Source organism: Megalobrama amblycephala, linkage group LG14 (genome assembly GCF_018812025.1).
Source record: "Megalobrama amblycephala isolate DHTTF-2021 linkage group LG14, ASM1881202v1, whole genome shotgun sequence".
Classification (NCBI taxonomy): Eukaryota; Metazoa; Chordata; class Actinopteri; order Cypriniformes; family Xenocyprididae; genus Megalobrama; species Megalobrama amblycephala.
In genome coordinates, this window is record NC_063057.1 from 9,405,266 (window position 1) to 9,429,503 (window position 24,238).

General features: G+C 38.2%; 2 protein-coding genes and 1 long non-coding RNA gene across 8 annotated transcripts in view; 2 read left to right on the top strand and 1 right to left on the bottom strand.

The window, feature by feature from the left end:
* The first annotated feature begins 563 nt into the window (after positions 1-563).
* LOC125245594 (scavenger receptor cysteine-rich type 1 protein M130-like) lies at positions 564-7,584 on the top strand. Its single transcript, XM_048156256.1, has 15 exons — positions 564-873; positions 1,449-1,835; positions 1,915-2,238; positions 2,315-2,632; positions 2,899-3,195; positions 3,315-3,392; positions 3,502-3,816; positions 3,925-4,122; positions 4,221-4,313; positions 4,851-4,910; positions 5,146-5,220; positions 5,344-5,406; positions 5,590-5,652; positions 5,839-5,901; positions 6,123-7,584. The coding sequence occupies exons 1-15, from the start codon at positions 564-566 to the stop codon at positions 6,167-6,169; spliced, it is 2,691 nt and encodes an 896-aa protein (XP_048012213.1). The 3' UTR covers positions 6,170-7,584.
* A 3,105-nt stretch (positions 7,585-10,689) lies between these two features.
* The window catches only part of LOC125245417 (scavenger receptor cysteine-rich type 1 protein M130-like), a 49,698-nt gene continuing 36,149 nt past the window's right edge, over positions 10,690-24,238 (top strand). For 4 of the 6 annotated variants that reach the window (XM_048155992.1, XM_048155994.1, XM_048155993.1 and 1 more), the window contains exons 1-4: positions 10,691-10,877; positions 12,480-12,794; positions 13,021-13,323; positions 23,880-24,194. In XM_048155992.1, coding sequence (XP_048011949.1) covers positions 10,751-10,877; positions 12,480-12,794; positions 13,021-13,323; positions 23,880-24,194 — 1,060 coding nt within the window. In that variant the 5' untranslated portion in view covers positions 10,691-10,750. Of the gene's footprint in view, positions 10,878-12,479; positions 12,795-13,020; positions 13,324-23,879; positions 24,195-24,238 lie in introns of all 6 variants that reach the window. The other 2 variants (XM_048155991.1, XM_048155996.1) reach the window with 2 other exon arrangements.
* On the bottom strand, positions 15,013-16,958 carry LOC125245465. The gene is made up of 3 exons (XR_007179538.1): positions 16,376-16,958; positions 15,924-16,028; positions 15,013-15,097 (listed from the first exon to the last, which is right to left on the bottom strand). It is a non-coding gene; the product is annotated as an uncharacterized LOC125245465 (long non-coding RNA).

Genomic DNA, 24,238 nt, shown 5'->3' on the forward strand with positions numbered 1-24,238 from the left:
ATCAGTCGTGGGTTTCAGTGTGTGCTGCTGCCTTTGACCAGCAGGATGCAGAGGTTGTGTGTAGAGAGCTGGACTGTGGGGCTCCTGTACAGGTGCTGGGAGAAGATGCTTTTGGAAAAGGAGACGCTCAGATGTGGACACAAGAGATTCAGTGCAGAGGAAATGAGACTCAGATTCACCTCTGTCCAACATCACCATCACACCAAAACAACTGTTCACATGACAGTGATGTTAGACTGGTGTGTGCTGGTAAGAGCTAAATTAAAAGAGAGAAAATAGAAAATATACACATGTACTGTATATCAGTGTTTCTCAACTCCAGTCCTCGGGACCCACTGCTCTGCACATTTTGTATGTATCCCTTATTTAACACACCTGATTTAGATCATCAGCTCATTAGGAGAGTCTGCATGAACTGAATTGAGTGTGTCATATAAGAGAGACATACAAAATGTGCAGAGCAGTGGGTCCCGAGGACTGGAGTTGAGAACCACTGCTGTATATGAACCTAAGTATGTTAAATGCTGTTCTCTCTCTCTACACTTTACACTCTCTTAGATGTAATGAATGTGAGGTTGGTTGGTGGTCACAGTCGCTGTGCTGGTAGAGTGGAGGTTCTTCATAGAGGTCAGTGGGGAACAGTGTGTGATGATCTCTGGGATATGGTTGATGCTGCAGTGGTGTGTAGAGAGCTGGACTGTGGAGAACCTGTAGATGCTCTGGGTGATGCTCATTTTGGATCAGGAACAGGGCCAATCTGGATGAGTGTTATAATTTGTTCTGGATCAGAGTCTACATTGAAGAACTGTGAATCGGCAGGATGGGGTAAACGCACCTGTGGTCATGATGGTGATGCTGGAGTCATTTGCTCAGGTAAATAACAGTACACTTTTTGTTGTGATAAATGTCATGAATGACACAATGCTTTTTCAAAACATAAATGATGGAAAAACAAATCTGATGTGATATTCATGCTGTAATTTTGTTTATTAAAATATGCTTATTATTTAGGGACTGTAACGTCTTAATAAAATATACTCGTAAGTTTGCCACACCAAATAACTGTCTCTTTTGTACCATTTTTAATGTAATAAACAGATCATAAACATTCCAGACTTATTGATGGACCTCATCTTTGCTCTGGGAGATTAGAGTTGGTTCATGGTATCACCTGGGTTTCAGTGTGTGCTGCTGCCTTTGACCAGCAGGATGCAGAGGTTGTGTGTAGAGAGCTGGACTGTGGGGCTCCTGTACAGGTGCTGGGAGAAGATGCTTTTGGAAAAGGAGACACTCAGATGTGGACACAAGAGATTCAGTGCAGAGGAAATGAATCTTATATATATTTTTGTCCAACATCATCTTCTCTCAAACACAACTGTACACATGAGAATGACATTGGACTGTTATGTTCTGGTAATGGAGCAGTAGTTTAAACTTGAGATAATCACAAACACAATTTTTATTTAGAAAAAATAAAAAACATTTCTTTTGCAAGTTTCATACTTCTGTTCTTTGTCCAGGTTACACTAACCTCAGACTGGTCAATGGTCCTGACATCTGTTCTGGTCGAGTTGAGCATCAGTACTTCAGTAAATGGGGCACAGTGTGTGATGCATGCTGGGATATGAGAGCTGCCAGTGTCCTCTGTAGACAGCTGAATTGTGGGGTTGCTGTGTCTGTTGTGGGATCAGACTGGTTTGGAGAGGGAAGTGGTGAAATCTGGGCTGATGTGTTTGATTGTGACGGGAATGAAACAAAACTCTCAGAATGTTCCATCTCTTCATGGAGTCGAGCTGAATGTTCTCATAGACGAGATGTTGGAGTCATCTGCTCTAGTGAGGGGATTTTATTGAAAAAATATTAAATGCATTAACTACCCTGCCATATCTTAATAAAGTGACATCTTTCACTCAGATTCCTCTCTGGCTGTTCATGATGGTCTGGTGCGGTTGTCTGGAGAGAGACAGTGTGAGGGGGAGGTGGAAGTTTCCATCCATCAGGTCTGGAGGAGAGTTCTGCTGGACTCCTGGAGTCTCACTGAATCCTCTGTGGTCTGCAGACAGCTGGGCTGTGGCTCTGTGCTGAACTTCTCCGGCTCCTCTTCATCCAGTCCTGAACACAGTCATGAGTGTGTGACGGGCTTCCAGTGCTCTGGGAGTGAAGCTCATCTGGGGAACTGCAGCTCTCCACAAACTCTCAACTGCAGCTCCACACAACAGCTGTCAATCGCCTGCCTTGGTGAGAAGAGCAACATCTGGGCAGATTCTTCAGTTGTTAGTGATCACTAATGTGTTTCTCTTTCTCTGAATATCAGGTCGCGGGTCCATCAGGCTGGTGGGTTCTGGGGGAGACTGTGCAGGGAGGCTGGAGGTTTTTCACAGCGGCTCATGGGGGACAGTGTGTGATGACTCCTGGGATATTAAAGATGCCCATGTGGTGTGCAGACAGCTGCAGTGTGGAGTGGCCCTCAGTAACCAGCAGGTACCAGCCTGGTTTGGTCCTGGTTCTGGACCCATATGGCTGGATGAGGTGGAGTGTGAGGGGAATGAGACGTCCCTGTGGAGCTGCTCTTCTCCAGGCTGGGGAAAACATGACTGTCAACACAAGGAGGATGTAGGAGTCGTGTGCTCAGGTAAACGGTATACTACTGTGAATGTTTATCAAAGATATATTAATTTGTTTTTCACATAATATCCCATGTAATTAATAACTCCAGGGTGATGAGGACCAGAGTGGTCTTTTATCATCTTGAATAGGTTGGTTTTGCAATAATGACAGTCTGACGGTACAGTTCGTGGTTACATACTTACCATATAAAGAAATATGTGGACATTAAATATTTTAGATTTAGCACAACATGAACTCCAAATGTTTTAATTTACATACTTTTCCCTCTAGAGTTTAAAGAGATCAGGTTAACTGAGGGCTGTGAAGGGAATGTGGAGGTTTTCTACAATGGATCCTGGGGTAATGTGTGTTACAATAAGATGGACAGAGACACAGCGAGTCTGATCTGTCAAGAGCTGAACTGTGGAAGATCTGCCAGTGAACCCAGTAATTCAGAGGGACTGAAGTCTCATAATTGGCTTGATTATTTTAAATGTCGACGTCATGATTCCACTATATGGCAGTGTCCATCTTCACCCTGGGGACTGAATGACTGTGATAATGAAGTGGCCAAGATCACCTGCTCAAGTAATATGATATTTTACTCAGTTTGAAGTGGTTGTGTTTTATTTATAATTTAAATTATTTTTGACTTTTTATGATTTTTCTCTTTTGTGGTGAATTAAACTTTAACTTTTTAATCTCAGAGAAGGAGAATCATGAATCTCCTCAGAGTCATCTGACATGTTTTACCTCACCATCACCTCACCAGAGACAGTGTTCAAGTAAGTTTATTATTATTACAACTTTAAATAGATATGAAATGCATTGTAAATGTATTAATGTAAAAGGCAAGCTGAAGCTGGTCAGTGATGATTGATGTGTGTGATTTAGATCATGTTCCTCTCAGACTGAGTGGAGGGGAGGGCCGGTGCTCTGGGAGGCTGGAGGTGTATCATAACGCTGTGTGGGGCTCAGTCTGTGATGATCTGTGGGACATCAGTGATGCTCAGGTGGTCTGCAGGCAGCTGGGTTGTGGAGCAGCACTGAGGGCTGATGGGAATTCAACCTCTGATGCTGGTAAAGGTGTTGTGTGGCTGAACAGAGTCGAGTGCAGAGGGAATGAGATTCACCTGTGGGACTGTCCTCTCTCCCTGAAGAACCACACTGACTGCTCCAACAAAGATCACGCTGGACTCACCTGTGCAGGTCACAGCAAACACTGAGCAATTTTATTCATTTTCACATAATTTTAGTGATAATAATATTTGTGTATTTATATCAATAATATGATTATGTTTGTGTCTGTTTTTCCAGATTTGTCAGTGTCCACTACTCCTGCCACAACAACATCATCTTCTCCTCCAGTTTCTCAGACAGTGAGCTCAACATCAGTCTCTCGTCCACAAACTCCTCCGTCTCTCTCTGTGCTTGTGATTGTACTGGGAGTTGTGCTCTTACTGCTCTTAGTGCCACTGCTTATACTGATTCAGCAGAACAGAGTGATGAGGAGAGGTAGGAGAGATCCAGAGACTGTCATATTGTGTCTTATTCAGTGTGTGATCAGTCATGTGTTGTGAACTGACAGCAGGTTTGTCTCTCTACACTCACAGCTCTCTCTGACTGGTACACAGGACTACACAGGGCTCCAAGTGAGGTAGTTTATGAGGAAATTTATCACAGACAAAATCACTTAAACCATACAGGTGAGGCATCATGGGAGACTGTTAAAAACTTCTTGTTCACATTGTAACTATTAACAATCATGTACAAACTACTCATGGGACTAATTACATTAATTAAAAAGCCTCACGTCCATTCCCTGGTGTTTATTTCATTTTCCCTATTTCATTGCCATTCAAATCAAACATATACACTCCATTTGGAATGGAATCTCACTTAAGTTAGTGGAATATCCTGTGAAATCCACTTCACGTATGATTGATTGGAATGCAACTTATTCAAGCGTTTAGATAATTCTGAAATCCTCACTGAGAAAAGAAATGCTATCAAGCAAAAACCTCAGTCATCTGTGTTAGTTTTGTTACTAAGTGAGCTGTTTCATCCATGTTTCATCCTTCAGTCTTAATTATGTATCTCTATCACTTCATTAATTAACAGCAACATCAGCAACATCTGCATAATCAATTATAATCACATACTGTATCAATCCACAGAGCTGTATGACCCAAAGTATATGAGAATTCAGTCTGTTTTTGTTCTGTTCCTCTCTCCTTTAACAGGGAGTCTCATCTCTGAAGAATTGCGTCCTGGGCGTGGAGATGTGGAGTCACTTCTCTTAGGTTAGAGAGGTGATTTACAAATTATCAAAAAAAAAAAAAAAAAAAAAAAATACATAATATCAATGCTAAAATAATAGAGTCTGATGTTTTGAATAACAACGGCATAATATGACATTGGTCTTGTAAACTGGTCAAGTGATTTCATTACTAGATGTTTAAAATGATCTCACTGCCTGCATTTTATTCCAGCAAATATCTTTATTTTTTATATAAATATTTTGTTCTGACGTTGAAGAGAGGGCGAATGCAGGCACATCAGGATACTATGAGGAAATCATCATTGATGGACCAAAACCCGATCATGAGACAGGTGCTGGTTCACTTCCGTACTGTAGTTGAAATTCTCTCTCTGTAATTCTACAATCTACATATTATTATATACATTGAAGTTTGTTTTGAGCTTGATGGCATTGATTTCATGTTAAATTTGTAGATGACACTGCAGAGGACTATGATGATGTCATTACCAGTGGACAGACCTATGGTACTGAAAAAGGTGGGTTTTTTTGTTTTTTAGATATAATTTTGCTCTTTTTACACTCTTTTTTCTTTAAGGTGAAGACAAGTTCAGATAAAATGTTATTTTATTAGCTTAAAGTTATATTTAAGAGCTTATGTTGTGTGTGTGTGTGTGTGTGTGTGTGTGTGTGTGTGTGTGTGTGTGTGTGTGTGTGTATAGTGGACACGCCAGAGAATTATGAAGATGTCATCATTAATGGACAGTGCTCTCAATGTGTAATGGGTGAGTCACAAAACTTCATTTTTAATCTATATTTTTTTTCTAAGTTATGAACATACTTTTCTACCATTTAAAGATTCATCATGGCTTCAGGTTTAATCTAATAGTCTCAGACATTCATGAGGGGAAACAGATCAATGACATCAGTGACACAAGCTGAATTAAATGATATTTTTTACATGTGTAAAGAGGGGGATCAGGAGGAGTATGATGATGTGTGGAGTATCACTGAAGATTTGAGAAACTTGTTAGGTAGGACTAACCTTTTTGTGTTATGATTCCTACAATTACTAAATATATTGTAATATATTTCATGTTTAAGACTCAAAATTTACGATTTGACCCCTTCATGAGTTGAAACCGAATTGTCCACACCACTATATTTATATTTTATATGTATATTTAAAATACTGATGCAGTCACAATACTGAACTTTGTTGTTGTTTGTTTGGTTGTTTTTTTCTTTAATGCAGACTATGATGATGTGGAGGAGTCAAACAATGAGAGAGAAACTGCATGACTCAATGGCCACGTCTACTGCCACTGTTTATTACAGCTTCTGGATGTTTTTTTTTTTTTTTTTTTTTTTGAAACAATACTTTTAGGCCCAGTTTCACATACAGGGCTTAGATTAGAGCATTTAGTTTTGTAAATGTACCCTTGAAAAATAACATGACTGGTGTGCATCTTGAGACAAAAACAATGGCACTGACATATTTTAAGAAATGTCAGTTCAAGTTGCTTTCAGTTAAAACAGTTAAAACATGCATTTTAGTCTAGGACTAGCTTAAGCCTTGTGTGTGAAACCGGGAGATAGAGTTGCCTTTCATTCTTATTTCAATATTCTTTGATAAACTACTTGAATATGGTCATTAACACAATCTCGATAAATTAAATACTGCTAACATTATAATTTCTAAACATTGTTTATTGTCATGATTTCCACAGTTCAGTGTTATGAATCAGAGTCAGGGTTAAATGTTTCTACACTTAACCATTTATTTTCTCTTTCTGAGGAATGTAGGAGAGTCTTCCAGTGACAAAACATGATAGTTACAATGTCTTTCACAGATGAATTTCTGAACATTTGTTAAATATACTGTATGTTAGAAAACATTGTTGAAGGATGTTTGCATAAATGTTATTCAGTGGCTGTGAAGTTGTACATTTACACCAATAGAAAAGAACTGTCCTAATAACTTAATTTCATTACATTGTGGGATGCAATAATTACATCTCACGCAAAACGATTACTAAATATTACAAAAATGTATATATTGAATCCTTAAGCCAACAGCATTTTTAAGGGAAAGATTTTTCTCATTATTTAAGAGTTCATAATGCTCATCTCCTGATTCCTGAATTGTTCTGATTCCAGCTAAAGAATGTTAAAGACAAGAATGAACAGACTCTTTTAAGAATATCAGAGAGGATTATAGGGTACCATATGTCAGAATGATTGATTTATGGCCCCTCATAAAAATATCCCCCTCCCTCCGGACTGGACACCTGTTTGGACACCTGTTTTGGCCACCTGTTTTTGTCCTCCCCCACTACCCCACTACCCCTCCCTACTACCCCCACTAAGGAATTTATGACTGTGTTTTGGACTTTGTGTGTTTTTGAAGTGAAAATGTTTGAAAACGATGCTTAAACTTTAAAATGTAAAACAGTGTATCGGGGTGACAGGCATGGGTTTTTAAGGGATGTTTTTATTAAAGAAAGTTATTTCACATATTTAAATGTTTTTAAAAATACATTAATGAATTGTACAATTAAAACACAAAGACAATTTAAAATGTTGTTAGATTTTCTGAAACAAAAGTATCAAACAAACGCATTAACATTAAGTATATTAAACAATAGTTGTTAAAAGACAAATGGGGTTTTAAAAAGCAAAAACATTTCTAACATTTACTTTTAAAGTTTTTTAACGATAAATAATTCTAAACACGTCCTTTCTCTTCGTTGTCAAATTCAGAATAAAGTGAGAATGGTGCGTGAAAACGCTCCCGAGTCTCCGCCCCTAACACGCCTCCAAACATCAACGCCATCCGCCCCTAACAGGCCCACCTCAACACCGAAATATAGAATGTGTATATTTAAAAAGCCCAGTTAAATAATTAAACACAAGATTTTAACAAAAAGTAACAAACAATCACATTAGCATTAAGTATATTAAACGGACACCTGTTTTGGCCACCTGTTTTTGTCCTCCCCCACTACCCCTCCCTATTACCCCCACTAAGGAATTTATGACTGTGTTTTGGACTTTGTGTGTTTTTGAAGTGAAAATGTTTGAAAACGATCAAAAAGTATTCAAAAATGGTGCTTAAACTTTAAAATGTAAAACAGTGTATCGGGGTGACAGACATGTGCTTTTAAGGGATGTTTTTATTAAAGAAAGTTTTTTTTTTTCACATATTTGAGTGTTTTTTAAAAAGACACTAACGAATTGTACAAACACAAAGACAATTTAAAATGTTGTTAGATTTTCTGAAACAAAAGTATCAAACAAGTGCATTAACATTAGGTGTATTAAACAGTCCTGCAGAGTTCAGCTTCAACCCTAATCAAACACACCTGAACAAGCTCAAGGTCTGAAGGTTGCTAGAAACAATGGCGTAGCGTCTGGGCATGCAAGGTATGCACATGCATATGGGCCCGGGCGGATTGGGGGCCGCTATTACGGGCTTAACCCCAAAATACACTTCGGGCGTCCGCGCACCGTCTGCATCACGAATATTCGTCATCAGGAGGGTTCGTGGACGTCCGCACTCCCCGTCCGCGTGCAGCTCAATTTTCGTGATGGCATGGACAATGTGTGTACTGTACAACAGCCAATGTGAGAATGAATTGAGTGCTTGAAAACAAAGTCCGCTAGATAGTGCGCAGTGCACACGCCGAACGCGTCTTTCTGCAGCCAAATACTTTCAAAGGCTCGCACGCGCCTCAGTCATTAGCAATCTGAATAAATGGACCATAAAATAGTCCATGCCATGTCTTAGCCATAATCTATTGTATTTGACCGGTATTCTCTTTTCTGTCGTTTTTCAAGTAGGTTTCTGAAACGTATGCATGCAGGAATGTAAGTAGAACAGAATTTTAAATGAGTCATAATGGTTTTCTGAAAAAAATGACTATGTCTGCACAGTTTGGCTACTGCACAAGATGTGAATAAATAATACTCGTACTCGCTACTCTTTATTCAACAAAATAAAATGCACATAAAACGTGATGTAAACATATTTAGAGAATACACTTTTAGTAATTATTAGGAATAAAACATGTGCATTAAAAAAAGTCTGTGACAGAATAATTAATTCATACCTTTATAACATAAATCTTAGGACTCATTGCATCTGAAATGATGCTATGATCATCCTTAAATTCCAAAGCTTTAGTCGAATCGGTCGAATTCAAATGTAGACTGTGTTGAAAAGCCAATTTTTTTGACATTTTTGAAATAGAAGTCAAAATGATGGAGGAGAGAATTGTTGTCATTCCTAGAAATGTTTTTATTTTTTATTTTATTTTATTTATTTATTTATTTACCATTTTTGTCTGCTTGTTAGTGAGAGAGAGGATTTTTTTCGTCGACTGAGAATCCAAAGACTCCAAAGGAACGCCTCCCAAAACTTGTGCACGAGTATTGGAACACGAGTGTTTACCACCGGCATTCGCTGTGTCGTGTTAGTGGATTCATTATGTCAGACTCACCGCAGGTAACTCATAATCTGCAGTTGTTATTCCTGACAAAAACATTGCATGCAGCGCCTGTGGAGTGTGGAAAGTTACTGGAGCGCGCAGCCGCACACGTCTCTCACAAGAAATGTCATGGCAGTGATTGACAAGCCAGAGGGCCAATCGGATTGGCTGATGTTTTTAAGGCCCTACCTCGTGCACAGATGATGTATATTAATATTATTACTTTCAGTGCACCTAATAAATAGTCTTTTATCAGTTAGTAAAGAGAGTTTCAAGTAATAATGCAAAAATGTATAAAACAAAACATCCTATTTAGCACCTTTAAAGTCCTTGGACTCCTTCGCATAAGACGCACATCCCCTCCACCCCCCCGCGAAACCGAGGGAGGCCCGTGAAAATTTTTTGCATAAGGGCCCGGGGCTCACTTGCTATGCCGCTGGCTAGAAAGCTACAGGCAGGTGAGTTTTTATCACGGTTGAAGCTAAACTCTGCAGGACTGAAGATCTCAGGACCGACCTTATATATGTTTAGGATGAGAGTTTATTTGAAATATGTTATGCCATTTTCTAATATGTTATGCCATCTTCTTCTTCATCTTTATTTAGTATTTGTTTCACTGTTCACTATTTTAATGTGTGAAATACCACTGATGCTATCAAAGCAACATTTTCTATCATTGTAATATCTATGGAGGTCCATTTATTTAATTGTTCAAATATACTGTTAGCTTGTAGAAGTATGAATGTGCAAAACAAGGTGCTTTAGTAGAAATGTAGTTCACAGGCTCTTTCTGCTGGTCACAAGGTGAACAACATGCTCATCTTCAGTGATAATTGTGTTGTTGTTGTTTTTTCTGGATCACCTGAAACAAAACACTTCTGTGCAATTAAGTAAATTATTCTGAAATATAGATAAAATGTTTCACAAATTTTTTTTTTTTTTTTTCTGACTGTCATTAGTGTAATAAGGGCTTACTTGTGTGTTGTGTGCTCTTGGTAAACATTTACTTAAGTGGATTTGTAAAGGAGTATTCATTTTACAGAGTTGAGTTTATTACATGTTAATGTCATGCTAACATATGTATACACTAATAGACATTTTAGGACATTTACAGTTAGTTATCAGTGCTTTTATCTAGTCTCTGCAGGTGTTGGGCTTTGATGCTGTAAATAAACTGGAGAGTTTCCTGTCTCCTGTAAGTCAAATATATGTGTGTGTGTGGAGGAGGAGTTCATCAGCACAGACAATTTTTATATGGAGAAAATCATAAAAGCCTCCTCTGATTTGTCACTAAAGTTGTTTGATGGTTTCCTCTGTTGTGTCTAATAAGGTAACAGCAAGTGTGATTGGAGGGTGTTGGACCTCTTTCTCTCTCATTAAGGGGTGTGAGAGGATGCCTGTACTTCTGTATCATCAGTGCGGAGAAGCTTTACTGGATGTTGAATTAATCAAGCAGAGAGAGATGGAGAGATGCCTGACACTCATTTTACTGACTACAGTTGTAAAACTCATCACAGCTGGTAAGTACACATGAAACTAAAGATATTAAGTTATTTTTAGGAATGAAGGTGTCAGACTGTTATTTAGTCACTTAAAATTAAACTATACCATAATGTGTTTTTTGTGTCTGTGTAATCACATTGTCACAATATTTTAAATGTGCTCCTGTGTTTAACAGGCAATTTTTTCTTTATTTCTCTTTCGCTCTCTGTCTTTCTCTTTCTGTTTCTCCCATTTATAAAGAGCTATAAATAAGTTTTACGTGATAGTCTTCTTTTTATTCATTATAATATCATTATCAAAATAATGTTATTATTTGATATTTACTGATTTTTTGCTTTGTTTTGTGATCACAATTTAATTTTGCACGTGATATCAACATCGGAAATTTTGTTTCAATGTTCTGTTTTCTCAAAAATAGAAGAAAGAAAAAAAAGAATCATACATTGCTCACCTTTTCTCAGGTTACAAATTATTTAATTGTCATGTTTCAAACATCATTGTATAACCATGCAGGCATCTCGGTTAAGTAAAATTGATCACACATTTGATTTTATAGACATTCATTTGGAAATATTAGTTTGAGATATGTTAGCTTGAGTGAGGCCCATGAACATTAACATTAAAAAAAACAAAAAAAAAAAAAACAAGAAAAAATTATTTGCTAATTCGATCCAGCAAGATAAATGCTATATTATGTCAAGATCTCAAGAAAATTAAGATCATGAGAAACAAGACCTAAAACCTAAAGGCCTTACCGTGTTAAATCTTACACAATACAGAGCTCAGCTGCAGAAGAACTTTTAAATATAAAAGGAATAAACCAGATTTAATATAGTTTGAGTTTAATTAACAAATTCTGTTTACCACAAAAAAAATTACTTGTCCTTCCTTAAAAAACAAACAACAACAAAAACATTTACAGTGGAAGAGAATGGGGCCAATCTGTAAACTTTAAAATACTCACAGTCTCAATAATTTAGACACAAAACGTAAACAATATGTGTGTTAACATGATTTTAGTGTGGAAAAAATTACTAACCTTTTCTGTGCCAATTTATATCCAGTTTTACAACTTTGTTTCCATGACGAAGTAATGGTATAAACCCTGTAACAATGTTTTAAACATTTTAGAATAATTGATTTAAGTGCTTTTATAAAATAAGTTTTAATAAAAGTTTTTAAAGCTGCTGTCCGCGATTTATGGCCCTCTAGTGGTTAATAAACAGAACTGCACGCGTCTTGCGGAGGAACATTCTAGCCGGAGCTTATTTTCTCAGTGTATATCTATGGCGAGTCACACAGTTACTGTGATACTCTGCGGCGAGTCCTACCAGTCCAGTCTGAAATAGTCTGAATATAAACACTTATTATAAGTGTACCCTAATGATTCAGGATAAGACAAAAACACGGTTTAGAAAATGGATTCATGTTGTATATTCTCATTATATAATTTTTGTACATTTTTAACACAAAAAAAGTTGTGGACTGCAGCGTTAAGTTTTTAATAAAAAAGAGTATTGAAATGTATGTGTCCCATTTTGCCAGTTGTTCCACTTTGTAATGCTATGAATTAAACTCTCATCCCTTCATCTCTCTCATTTTTACTGCTTAATATTTAGACGGTGTGAATGTGAGGTTGGTTGGTGGTCACAGTCGCTGTGCTGGTAGAGTGGAGGTTCTTCATAGAGGTCAGTGGGGAACAGTGTGTGATGATGACTGGGATTTGGCTGATGCTGCAGTGGTGTGTAGAGAGCTGGACTGTGGAGAACCTGTAGATGCTTTGGGTGATGCTCATTTTGGACAAGGATCAGGACCAATCTGGATGAGTTATGTCACGTGTACTGGATCAGAATCTACACTGAAGAACTGTGGATCATCAGGATGGGGTATAAGCAACTGTGATCATAATAAAGATGCTGGAGTCATCTGCTCAGGTAAAATATTTTACATATCAAATTCATATCTTTGTAAAAAATTTTGTGCTTCCATATTGGCTTCTAATTTTTTAAGAAGTTGATTTTAATATGTTGACTTCAATAATAGATTTCATATTTATATTAGTTTTTTTTGTGTGTTTTTACATAATTTATTGATTAAAATACTAAAAATAAAATGTTATAAATAAGTCATGCTTTTGTTGATCTATGTTGTCTTATGTAGGAGTCAGGCTGGTTGGAGGTTCTCGCTGCTCTGGGAGGTTAGAGATACTTGATAATCAGTCGTGGGTTTCAGTGTGTGCTGCTGTGTTTGACCAGCAGGATGCAGAGGTTGTGTGTAGAGAGCTGGACTGTGGGGCTCCTGTACAGGTGCTGGGAGAAGATGCTTTTGGAAAAGGAGACGCTCAGATGTGGACACAAGAGATTCAGTGCAGAGGAAATGAGTCTCAGATTCACCTCTGTCCCAAATCACTATCACATGAAAACAACTGTTCACATGAGCACAACATTGCTTTGCAGTGTACTGGTAAGAGTTTAAAGTACAACAAAACACATTAATTTCATTTTATTAACCCTTGTGAAAAAAAAGTGCACTTTAGTATACTTTTATAAAGTGTACTTATTGCACAAATAATATACTTTAAAAGAACACACTTAAGTGTGAATTAAATGTAATGTTTTCATCGCTTAAGTGCATTCTATTTGTAATTAATTTCAAATGTATCACAGATTAAGTTAATATTAAATGCAATAAGTTGAACTTTTGAGTGATTTTTTTTGAACAACTTAAGTGGTACTTTAATACAACTTTATGACAACCTTCGTAATTGCTTCTAGTACCTTTAAAATATAGTTGAAGTGCACTGCCCAATGTACTAACAAGCAATTAATGTGAACTAAAATATATTTTAATATCAGTTATCAATACACTTAAGTGTGAATTAAATGTAATGTTTTCAGCCGCTTACGTGCATTCTATTTGTAATCAATTTCAAATATATCACAGATTAAGTTCATATTAAATGCAATAAATTGAACTTCTGAGTGATTTTTTTAAAGCACTTAAGAAGGACTTTAATACAATTTTTTATGTATTTTGAAATATGGTAAAAGTGTACTTCCGAATGTACTGACAAGCAATTAATGTGAACTTAAATATACTTTAATGTAATTTACATGTACACTATTATATAATTTAATACATTTGTAATTACATTAATTGTACATAATGAAGTTACAATTTAGTATATTTCAAAATATTACAATCAACACAAATGCAAATTGAAACCCCCTACATTTACTGACAAAATAATCTCTAAAACAAATGCACAAAAACCTTTTTGTTGATGCACAAGAAAAACCCAAGAAACACTATACACAATCACAAACAATTACAACACTTTAACTCTCATTTAGAAAGAGTCTGGAGGACAGTGAGGCTTATATGCACTATAATTTTCTCCATCACATACAAAGGCACCTAAACCTACCCATCACAATCTTTCTGCATTTTTACATTTTCAGATAAAATCATTCTGTATAAGATGATAAATAAGATAACACCCATTTATTAATACAAACAAAATGTAAAGAAAAGAAAAGATTCAAAACTTTGGGTAACACTGTACAATAATTTTCTATTAGTTAACTACTTTAGTTAACATGAACTATGAATGAAAAATACTTTAAGCATTTATAAATCCTAGTTAATATTACTTATGCATTATTAAAATCAAAAGTTGCATATGTTAATAGATAATGCACTGTAAACTAACATGAACAATAACTATACATTTTATTAACTTGAAAAAAAAATATTTTTTATTGCCTAATGTTAACAAATATTGATAAATACTGTAAAAAAAAGTTAATGCACATAGTTAGATAATGTTGTCTAATATATTAATTGATGTTAACAATCGAGACCTTTTGTAAAGTGTTACCTTTTGTAAACCTTGTTACTTATAAGCTCTGCAACCTTTACTAGCTCAAACATTAAACAGGACAAAAAGATTTCTTCTAAAATCTTACTCCAGCATTACAGTGAATGTAATTCTGAAAAGAAAAAACAAAACAAACAAAAAAACAATGAATTCCAAAGGCACAAAAACAAGAAAACCAAAATTGTCTGTCACCACCTTTTTTTTTAAGTTGTATGAAAAAGTGCTGTTTATGTCAATGTCCCAGAAGCTCTTCATCGGCAGAAAACCTTAAATGTCCATGAAGCTGCGAACCACCTCTACACAGTATGCATAAATGAACATGTTCCAAAGAGGCAAGAAAGTAAAAAAAATAAATACCTGGAGGAAAAAAAACAAAAAAGAAGTAAGAGTCAGTCCATTATTATAATTGGTTCAATTGAATGAAAGCAACAGATATAGATATATATACAGAACTCCAAAGTTTATATACACCTTTGTAGGTTTGAAAATAATAAAAAGATGAACATAGACATTTTCCACCACCCTCCTAGACCCATTTGGTATTCCCTAAAGGCAAAGAGTTGCTGATAGTGATTGAAGCCTGTGGTCAAGATGTTTACTGTGTACTGATAATTTCCTCCACTTTAATACCAGTTACAGTGTGAAATAAATATGAATGAACATCTGAAGGTATGTTACAAGGTACAGTACAACTGATCCATAACTTGTCACATTTAATCGCTCAATCAGTGTTTCAACGCGCGGAAAGACGTCAATGAAACAGCTTGTAAACAATGTCACGTAACGTCACATTTACTTCAGAAAAATCATATTCAGCATAAACTCATTAGTCAGCTATAGAGAGGAGCATTCTGCTAATTATATGCACCACGTTACGTTCATTATAATTTTATTTTAAATATTTTTTTTATAATTAATTTATGTATTTAATGTTTGAATAAATAATTTATGACAGCTACAATTTAAATGTTTATATTTCAAAAAACAATTTAGAGTAGAAATATGATTATGTAATTCTAAAGTTTACATAATCATAACTTTATTATAAAACAAACAAATCATACAAATCATACAAATTAGCATTGTATTTGTTTCTTTATTTAGTACTTCCCTGATGAAGCAGTTCATTCTGCAAAGTGTAAGTAAACTTTTGACCGCAACTGCATCACCCAAGATGAATTACCTCAGTCATCAGGACAACACTGTTGTAGAATCCTGGGAGAAGCTCCTTCACATTTCCCACAAACACCAGGATTCCAGTGACCACACCATCTTCACTGACACTGGCCTTTAAAAATAGAGAACATTTTTATAAACATTTTTATTCCTACTTTACAAGGAATTAAACATAACTTTATCAATTACACAAATATAGATAAATAACCAAAGGCCCAAGCAAATTGAGGGGTTTTGCTTTGAAAATAATGATATAATATCATTATATATAAATATAAATATAAATATAAATATATAATGATTATATGGGGATTTGTAAGTGCACATGTGAGAATTTATTACTTGCAAATAGAAAAGATTCAAAGCATTTAAAAGCTATAAGGACAGTTGATGGCAGTGTTTTTAGCTTGTAGTGTGTGATCAGGGTGGCTGAATTAATGGCAAAACTTGGAACATCACCTCATCAATAGGGGTCTTTGATTCCACACAGCTTGCACTGTATCTCCAATAACAAATATGTACTGATCCTACAAAATGAATATATATAACAACAGATAAGCACAAAAATATTACATATTACAAACACAAACAGTAATTGAACAACTAACTTTTCAAATGCAAAAAGAAAAATAGATTATAAGCATTACTGGTGGTTATAATATTGATTAAATGTATATAATTGTCTTTAAATGTTACAAGATCAGATCTTTGAATTTAGTTCTGCAAATTTAACTTAAAGTAATTAAAAATGATTTAAAAAGTCAGAGTTCAATTAAAATATTATATTTTCAGCAGCCAAATTCTTTGAACACGCCCACACACGCGACCATGTTCATATTATATAAGAAATTATTATAATGCAATCATAAATAAATGACAGGAAACATGATTAATTCACCTCCATATTGCGATTAAACTAAATAAGTTACACTCATAAGAACTGCTATGTTCCGGTGAAAAAATAAAAATAAAGAGAGCATATATCAAGATACTTACTTGCTTCTTTATTTGTAATACATAACGTCTCATTTGTAGTCATCCAAACGTGTGCTCCTTTGTTCCCTTTCGAAGGGAACTCAACTCTGCGTTGCCACACTTTGGGGAACGTCACACGTGACTCGGTGTCTGAAAAACCAACTATCCAACAACGCCAATGCTCATTGGCCGGCGACAGCCTATGACGTCATAGGGGCGTGACCCGGATGTATAAAAGCGCGCCCGCGGGAGCAGTCATTATCTTTTCGTCTTTCAGGGACTGCCTGTGTCTTGCCACTGTCTGATTTCTCTAAATTTCGAAACTGTGAGTATCTTGGAAACTATGTCTGAGGGCAAAAGTTTTAGGAAGTGTGCGGATCCTTGTCCGAGGTTTCTGACCCCGGAGGATCCTCACACCCTATGTGTGTTATGTCTGGGTGAAGAGCACGCACGGTCGGCGTTTGGGGACACTGGCTGTGAGCTGTGTGAGCGTTTTCCCATGAGAACGCTCCGTTCCCGCCTGACGCTCTTCTTGAGGGGAGAGACGTCTACACCTGTGCCCGGAGGATCTGGTCCTGCTCGTGCTGAGGCCGAGCGGCGGCTGCATTCATGGGGGTCGCAGGTGGAGCTCGCCGCTAAGTTTGAGAGAGGTGTCACGGTCTCTCAACCTCAAGCGGCGGCTGGCGGGGATGAGCTTCTGGATGACGATGATGCCATCTCCTTGACATCATCGGATCCAGGAGCGAGTGCTCTTCTGGCTGAGAGCCCCCGAGAGCAGGAGATGGTTTTGGAAGAGGGAGAAGTGACTGAGGTTGCCTCTTTCTCTTCCAAACCTCCCTGTCCAGCATATGTGGAATTATTGGAGGTTGTGGAACGTGCTGCAGGCAGGCTGCAGCTGCCATGGCAGCGCGTCAGGAAAGAGCCCGTTCGTGGCAGATTGGACGAACGGTTTCTCTCCGACCACAACCCTATAATTCCTGTGAGCCTTCCATTCCTTCCCGACCTACATGTTGAGGTGGGGAAGGCATGGAAGAACCCATACTCGGCCAGGATTCATTTGCATCAGCGGGGGAATTTCGCTTATGTAGAGGAATTGGGCCAGCATGGGTATGTGTCGATGCCCCCCATTGACGAGACGTTTGCTAACTATCTCGTCACGGGTAGCGCGCCGACACTGAAGGCTCCGGTTCTGCCGTCTAAACCCCTTAAGATGACATCCCGTTTGAACGGCAGAGCATATGCTGCTGCGGGCCAGGCTGGTGCTGCTTTGCACACGATGGCGGTGTTGCAAGCATACCAGGCTGACCTGCTGAAGGACCTGGATCAGGGGCAGGGTTTGTCCCCTGATGCGGTGGCTGAGCTGCGCCAAACCACGGATTTGGCTCTCCGTGCCACTAAGCAAACGGCCGCCTCGATTGGAAGATCGATGGCGGCTATGGTGGCTACGGAGAGGCACCTTTGGTTGACCATGGCGGACATCGGGGAGAAAGAGAAGGGCTCTCTCCTCGATGCTCCGGTCTCGCCATCTGAACTTTTCGGTGGTTCCGTTGAGGCGGTCGTTGGAAAGTTTAGGGAGGCGAGGGCGCGCTAAGCAGCATTTAAGAAGTGCATACCGCTCAGGTCCGATTCTGGGCCCAGACAACCGGGAGGCTCTGGTCCGCCTCGAGCCGAGGCTCAGAGGCAGGGTCAGAGATCCAGTGTCGCCGCTTGAGCACCTCCTCCATCTCGGAGTAAGTCTCAGAAGCGGCGGGATGCGAAGAAAAGGAGAGGTGATTTGAGAGAGGTGATTGCTCCCCTCTCTTGGCGAGGGAGGATTTGGTACTTTCCTTCGCCCCTTTTCTTCGTCCTCCCGGGATATGTTTTTAATTCTAATCTGTGCACGTTCAGGATAACACCTTTGAACAGTCAGGCCGGTGGCCGGCCCATGATGAAACTTTTTCTGAAGGCCTGCCTTCTGGCTTGATAGTGAAAAGGTTCGTAGGCTTATGGAACCGGGGATATCATTCTTCTACTATGAAAGAACGTGGAAGGAATCTCTGGTCTTCGAGCCATGGGAAGGTAAGACAAGGTCTGATTTAATCGCTTAAATGTTCGACCTTGTTTTTATTTCCTGTATTGTTTCCTGAATGTGTAACAGTAAATATGTAATAGGGTTTTTTTGGGCAAAAACTGGAGTGTTGAGACTGACTGAGCGAACCACAGAATGGCTGCTGTTCAGTTTTCTCTCTGTATGTTCTGCCGTTCGACTATTGTCAGTATAGTTTGAGCTGGCGCTCATCACTTCAGTTTATGCGTTTGTGGTGGTCCTAACTGGCAGCCCAGCGCAATGGCTGTGATCTTTGCTGTATTTCTTATCTGAAATTTCGAGGTAGAGATCAGGCTTATTATAGCGCCTGTTATTTATAATAGGCCTTGTATGTTGTTTGGCCAGGCTAGAACTAAGTGTATGTATGGTGTATGTATAAATAATTCCCATATGTATTTTAGTTTTTGGCTTTCTCCTGAGGGAGTGGCTGAATTTTTTGCCCAGATTTTCCCATTGCTTATGTAGGTGCAACGATGAGTGTAACAGCTAGGTTTTAAACTGCTTTATTAGAGACCTGATGCTGTTTCTCAGGTGGTAGGCCCTTATCTTTGCGAAGATAAGTTTATGCTATTGATATTGCTAGGCCCCACTCTCTAGAACATTCATGCTGAGAGGAGAGAATATTTTCTTCCGAGCCACTTGATATTTTCAAGTTTGAGTTGACTTGCCAGCTTTTTAGCTTTGTCCTCTAAGGCATGGAACAGATTTGAGAATCTGTAGCAATGATTTTATTTTTTCTCTCTGTCAAATAGCATGTATTTCAAAGTTTCCTTTGAGTTCTAGACGTTTGCCCTGCATTTGGTATGTGAGCTTGATATGCTGCCACAGGTTGGCACCCGCTTATTATGGTAGGCCTTCTAAAAAAAGCGGCCTCTATGTAGGTGCTGGTGAATCCTTTCCCCAGGGTTACTGAGTGCATCACCTGTTGGATTGCATACTCAGGGTAGCTAGATCACTTTTTGAGTAAAGTTAGTATCTGTCAGCTCCCTTTCAGTTATCTGTTTATCAGCTATATTGCATATAACGGTGATGGTAGGCTAGACTGTTCAGCCTCCTTCTAGTTAGCAATAGTTTTATACTGCTGTATAATAGATTTCAGTCTGCTCACATACTGTTTCGGATTTTACACTGCTTCAGGCCCTGCAGCATGTTGTTTGAGGTAGCAGGCTCAACTAGCCTCCCTTAAGCCATGTTGGTTATGTATGGTTCCCTTTAGTCACATAACTTAGGGTACTTGTCTGTTTGGAAAGTGTAGCCTAGCACAGGTAGCAGTTAACTTCCCATAGTTAATTGGGTTAGAGCTGGTTCCCTGTAGCTTGGTTCCCTGGAAATTCACGAACTGAAGCCACGTGTCATTGAATCGGCAGGCCCCTTCAGGCCTCCTTTTTAGTTTACATGTTGGCACAGATTGTGTTTTTCTGTGTGGCTTTGGATGAGATGACAGTAGTGAAACCTTACTGAGGTTTGGTTTAGCCTATTGTTGCCTCTCTGAGTCGATGATTCTAGTTGAGCTAAGAGCCACCTAGCGCCTAGGTTGGATCTTTAGGCTCCTGGAAACGGCCACGAGACTTACGCCATGTGTCCTGGAGGATGCTAAGCCTGCGGGCCGCCTTTTTGGACACACTGGTGTTTGTTTTGTGTGTATTTCTCCCTGAGAACTAGTCATATACACTTTCGCTGGCCAGGGGCCCAAGTGGTAGATTCAACCCCCTCTTTTGCGGGTTGTTTACCTGGCTTGGGACCTAAACACTACCACGAGCTGATGCCACGTGTTTGTTGAGGTTATAGGCCTTCCAGGCCTTCCTTAATACGTGTTGGCGTACGCTGTACTCCTCTTGTTTAAAGAGTAAAAAGTGTTTTTTACTGAGTACACTGCTTGTCGGATTGTGTTGGGTGGATTATTAAGGAGCACTGTGCAGCTTTCCTATGGCTGCCATGGAAGTTATCTGTCTCTGTTCGTTAGACAGGTGTTCAGAAAGACGTTTTACCATAAAACGGGTCGTTTTCTGGAGTGTACTTCTGTTGTCATGTTGTAAGTCCCTCCTGGGCCTCCATGATTATGTGCTCTTGGCATAGTCTACCTGTTAGGTGAGCTCTGCGCTTCCCCCTTGGGGTTGGGTTTTGTAATAGTGCTTAGCTCCCTAAGCTGGTTATGATGGTTAGGCCTTCATCAGGCCCCATCTTAAGAATCAGCCCTAGGCTGGTTTGTGCTCCCCTTTCAGGGTTTTCAGCGCACAGCCTCCTCAGTGCGTTAATTAAGCACTGGGTAGATCCTAGGTGAGCGGATTATCTCCCCTCGATATGAGGGTTCATAGCATTCAGCTGAGTTCTGCTCTCCAGGATGCCCGTCTCTACGCGTGGGTCTGAGCTGGTTTCTGCCTTTCTGCAGTCACTCTTACCTATTTTCTTCTTCAAGAATGCATTCTAGAGGCTCTGTATTCAGACAGGGTTGGCCTGGACTAAGTCTGTTCCCCTAGGAGACCAGGTCGGCCTCCCTGGTGGCAATGAGGGTGACCCCGTTCCCCTCAAGAGTGGCTGGCCGAGGTCCCCTTTGGTTCCTTGGCCACATTCCCTTAAAGGGACCACTTTTTCCTTTGGGAAAGTGGGTCCCGGACGCCTTAGCGATTTCTTTAGGCTCTATTTGTTGAAAGAGAAAAGTAGAAGCCTTTTGGAAGTTCAGCTTGGGCTGTTGGCCAAAGGGAATGTTGTCACTGACAGCCTGGTGTGACCCGAGGGGGAGTTGCTGAGCAGTTCGAGAACTGCTTTGAGACCTTTGTTTCAGCCATATTTTTTGGCAGGCACTCTCCTTAATCATGGCGGCGTTGGTATATCGTTCCCCAAAGCGTGGCAACGCAGAGTTGAGTTCCCTTCGAAAGGGAACGTCTCAGGTTACGTATGTAACCATAGTTCCCTGAGAACAGGGAACGAGACTCTGCGTTCCTTTGCCATGCTTCAGGCGGCCTGCTGGGCAGTCCCTTCAAGACGATGGATAATGACTGCTCCCGCGGGCGCGCTTTTATACATCCGGGTCGCGCCCCTATGACTTCATAGGCTGTCGCCGGCCAATGAGCATTGGCGTTGTTGGATAGTTGGTTTTTCAGACACCGAGTCACGTGTGACGTTCCCCAAAGCGTGGCAATGCAGAGTCTCGTTCCCTGTTCTCAGGGAACTATGGTTACATACGTAACCTGAGACGTTTTCTTCTTTGATCAGCAAAGTTGCCTCACGCATCGCGATCACAGAAAGATGGCTGAAGGTGCATTTTTCAAACTCTGGTGAAGTAGTGCGCCGTCATGACGTAGTATTTTGGCGCATGCGCATTCAACAAAAAGTTTTTGAAACAAAAAGTTTATAGGCTATAATACGTGCATGATTAAATTTGTTCAAGTTGAAGTTTTTCTAATTCATTGTTGTAGTTAGACTGTAAGTTTACAGAACTTGACTCATTCACCTAACTGAAATTCAATTATTTTATAGTTTAGTCTGATTAAAATTAAATGTATTTTAACTGAATATGAATTCAAATTAATTTTTAGATCTGTTAAACTTTTGCTTGCAATTAAATATTTTAATCAACTTAGAACAACAATGATATTAAAAGTATTATACAGATATGTAAAGTACAGCACTGTTGCATTAAGTATCACAAATACAGCACTCCATAAAAAAACAACAAAAAAAAACAAAAAACATTTTATGTCAAATATTATGTAGAAAACTGACACTAGTCGAGTTTAGAGCAGGAGCTGGTGATAAAAATTTCAACAATAAGTTGTACAGGATTATACACTGTATAAGCAAGTGTATTGAAATTCAGAAAAATAAATTTCAAGTGTATTAATGCACACAGTATAAGCACATTCAAAATACATTAACAAATGTCATCTTGGACAACACACTTAAGTTGAAATTAAAATAAATTATTTTTCATGTGCTTTAATATATAAGTCAATACATCAGAATAAGTTTACTTATTTAAAACACTATAAAGTCATAATTAAGTAAAAATTAAGTGCATTTTAAAAAAGTGCTCTTAAGCATGTTTAGAAATATTGTCATGAAAGTGTACTTTCTTTAAGTACAACTTAATAAGTCATTATTACAAAGTGCATTTTTAAAAAAGTGTTAATAAATATTGTCATTTAAGTGTACTTTCTTTAAGTACAACTTAATAAGTCATTATTACAAAGTGCATTTTTAAAAAGTGCACTCAAGTGTGTTAATAAACATTGTCATTAAAGTGTACTTTCTGTAAGTACAATTAATAAGTCATTATTACAAAGTGTATTTTTAAAAAGTGCACTCAAGCGTGTTAGTAAATATTGTCATTTAAGTGTACTTTCTTTAAGTACAACTTAATTTGACATTATTACAAAGGGCATTTTTAAAAAGTACACTTAAGCGTGTTAATAAATATTGACATTAAAGTGTACTTTCTTTAAGTACAATTTAATTAGACATTATTACAAAGTGCATTTTTAAAAAGTGCACTCAAGCGTGTTAGTAAATATTGTCATTTAAGTGTACTTTCTTTAAGTACAACTTAATTTGACATTATTACAAAGGGCATTTTTAAAAAGTGCACTCAAGCGTGTTAGTAAATATTGTCATTTAAGTGTACTTTCTTTAAGTACAACTTAATTTGACATTATTACAAAGTGCATTTTTAAAAAGTGCACTTAAGCATGATAATAAATATTGTCATTAAAGTATATTCTATTTAAGTACACTTAAGTGGCCTTTAATTTTAATTATATTATATTATCTGCAAGTGCACTTTTTAAAAAGTATACTTTAAGATTTGAAGTACACACAAAGTACACTTTCAATACAATTAAGTGCACTTCTTTTTCACAAGGGAACTTTTCATATTTACACTAGCTTTTTCTCTTACATTCACAGACATAATAAATGTGAGGTTGGTTGGTGGTCACAGTCGCTGTGCTGGTAGAGTGGAGGTTCATCATAGAGGTCAGTGGGGAACAGTGTGTGGTGCTGGTTGGGATTTGGCTGATGCTGCAGTGGTGTGTAGAGAGCTGGACTGTGGAGAACCTGTAGATGCTCTGTATGATGTTCATTTTGGACTGGGATCAAAACTGTTTTGGATGAAAAATGCGATGTGTACTGGTTCAGAGTCTACACTTAAGAAATGTGGATTCTTAAAACCAACTGATCCTGATGTGTGTCTTAATAAGAGCGCTCAAGTCATTTGTTCAGGTAAGCTAAAGCTAAAAATCCAGTCCTAAGCAACTGCATCAAAA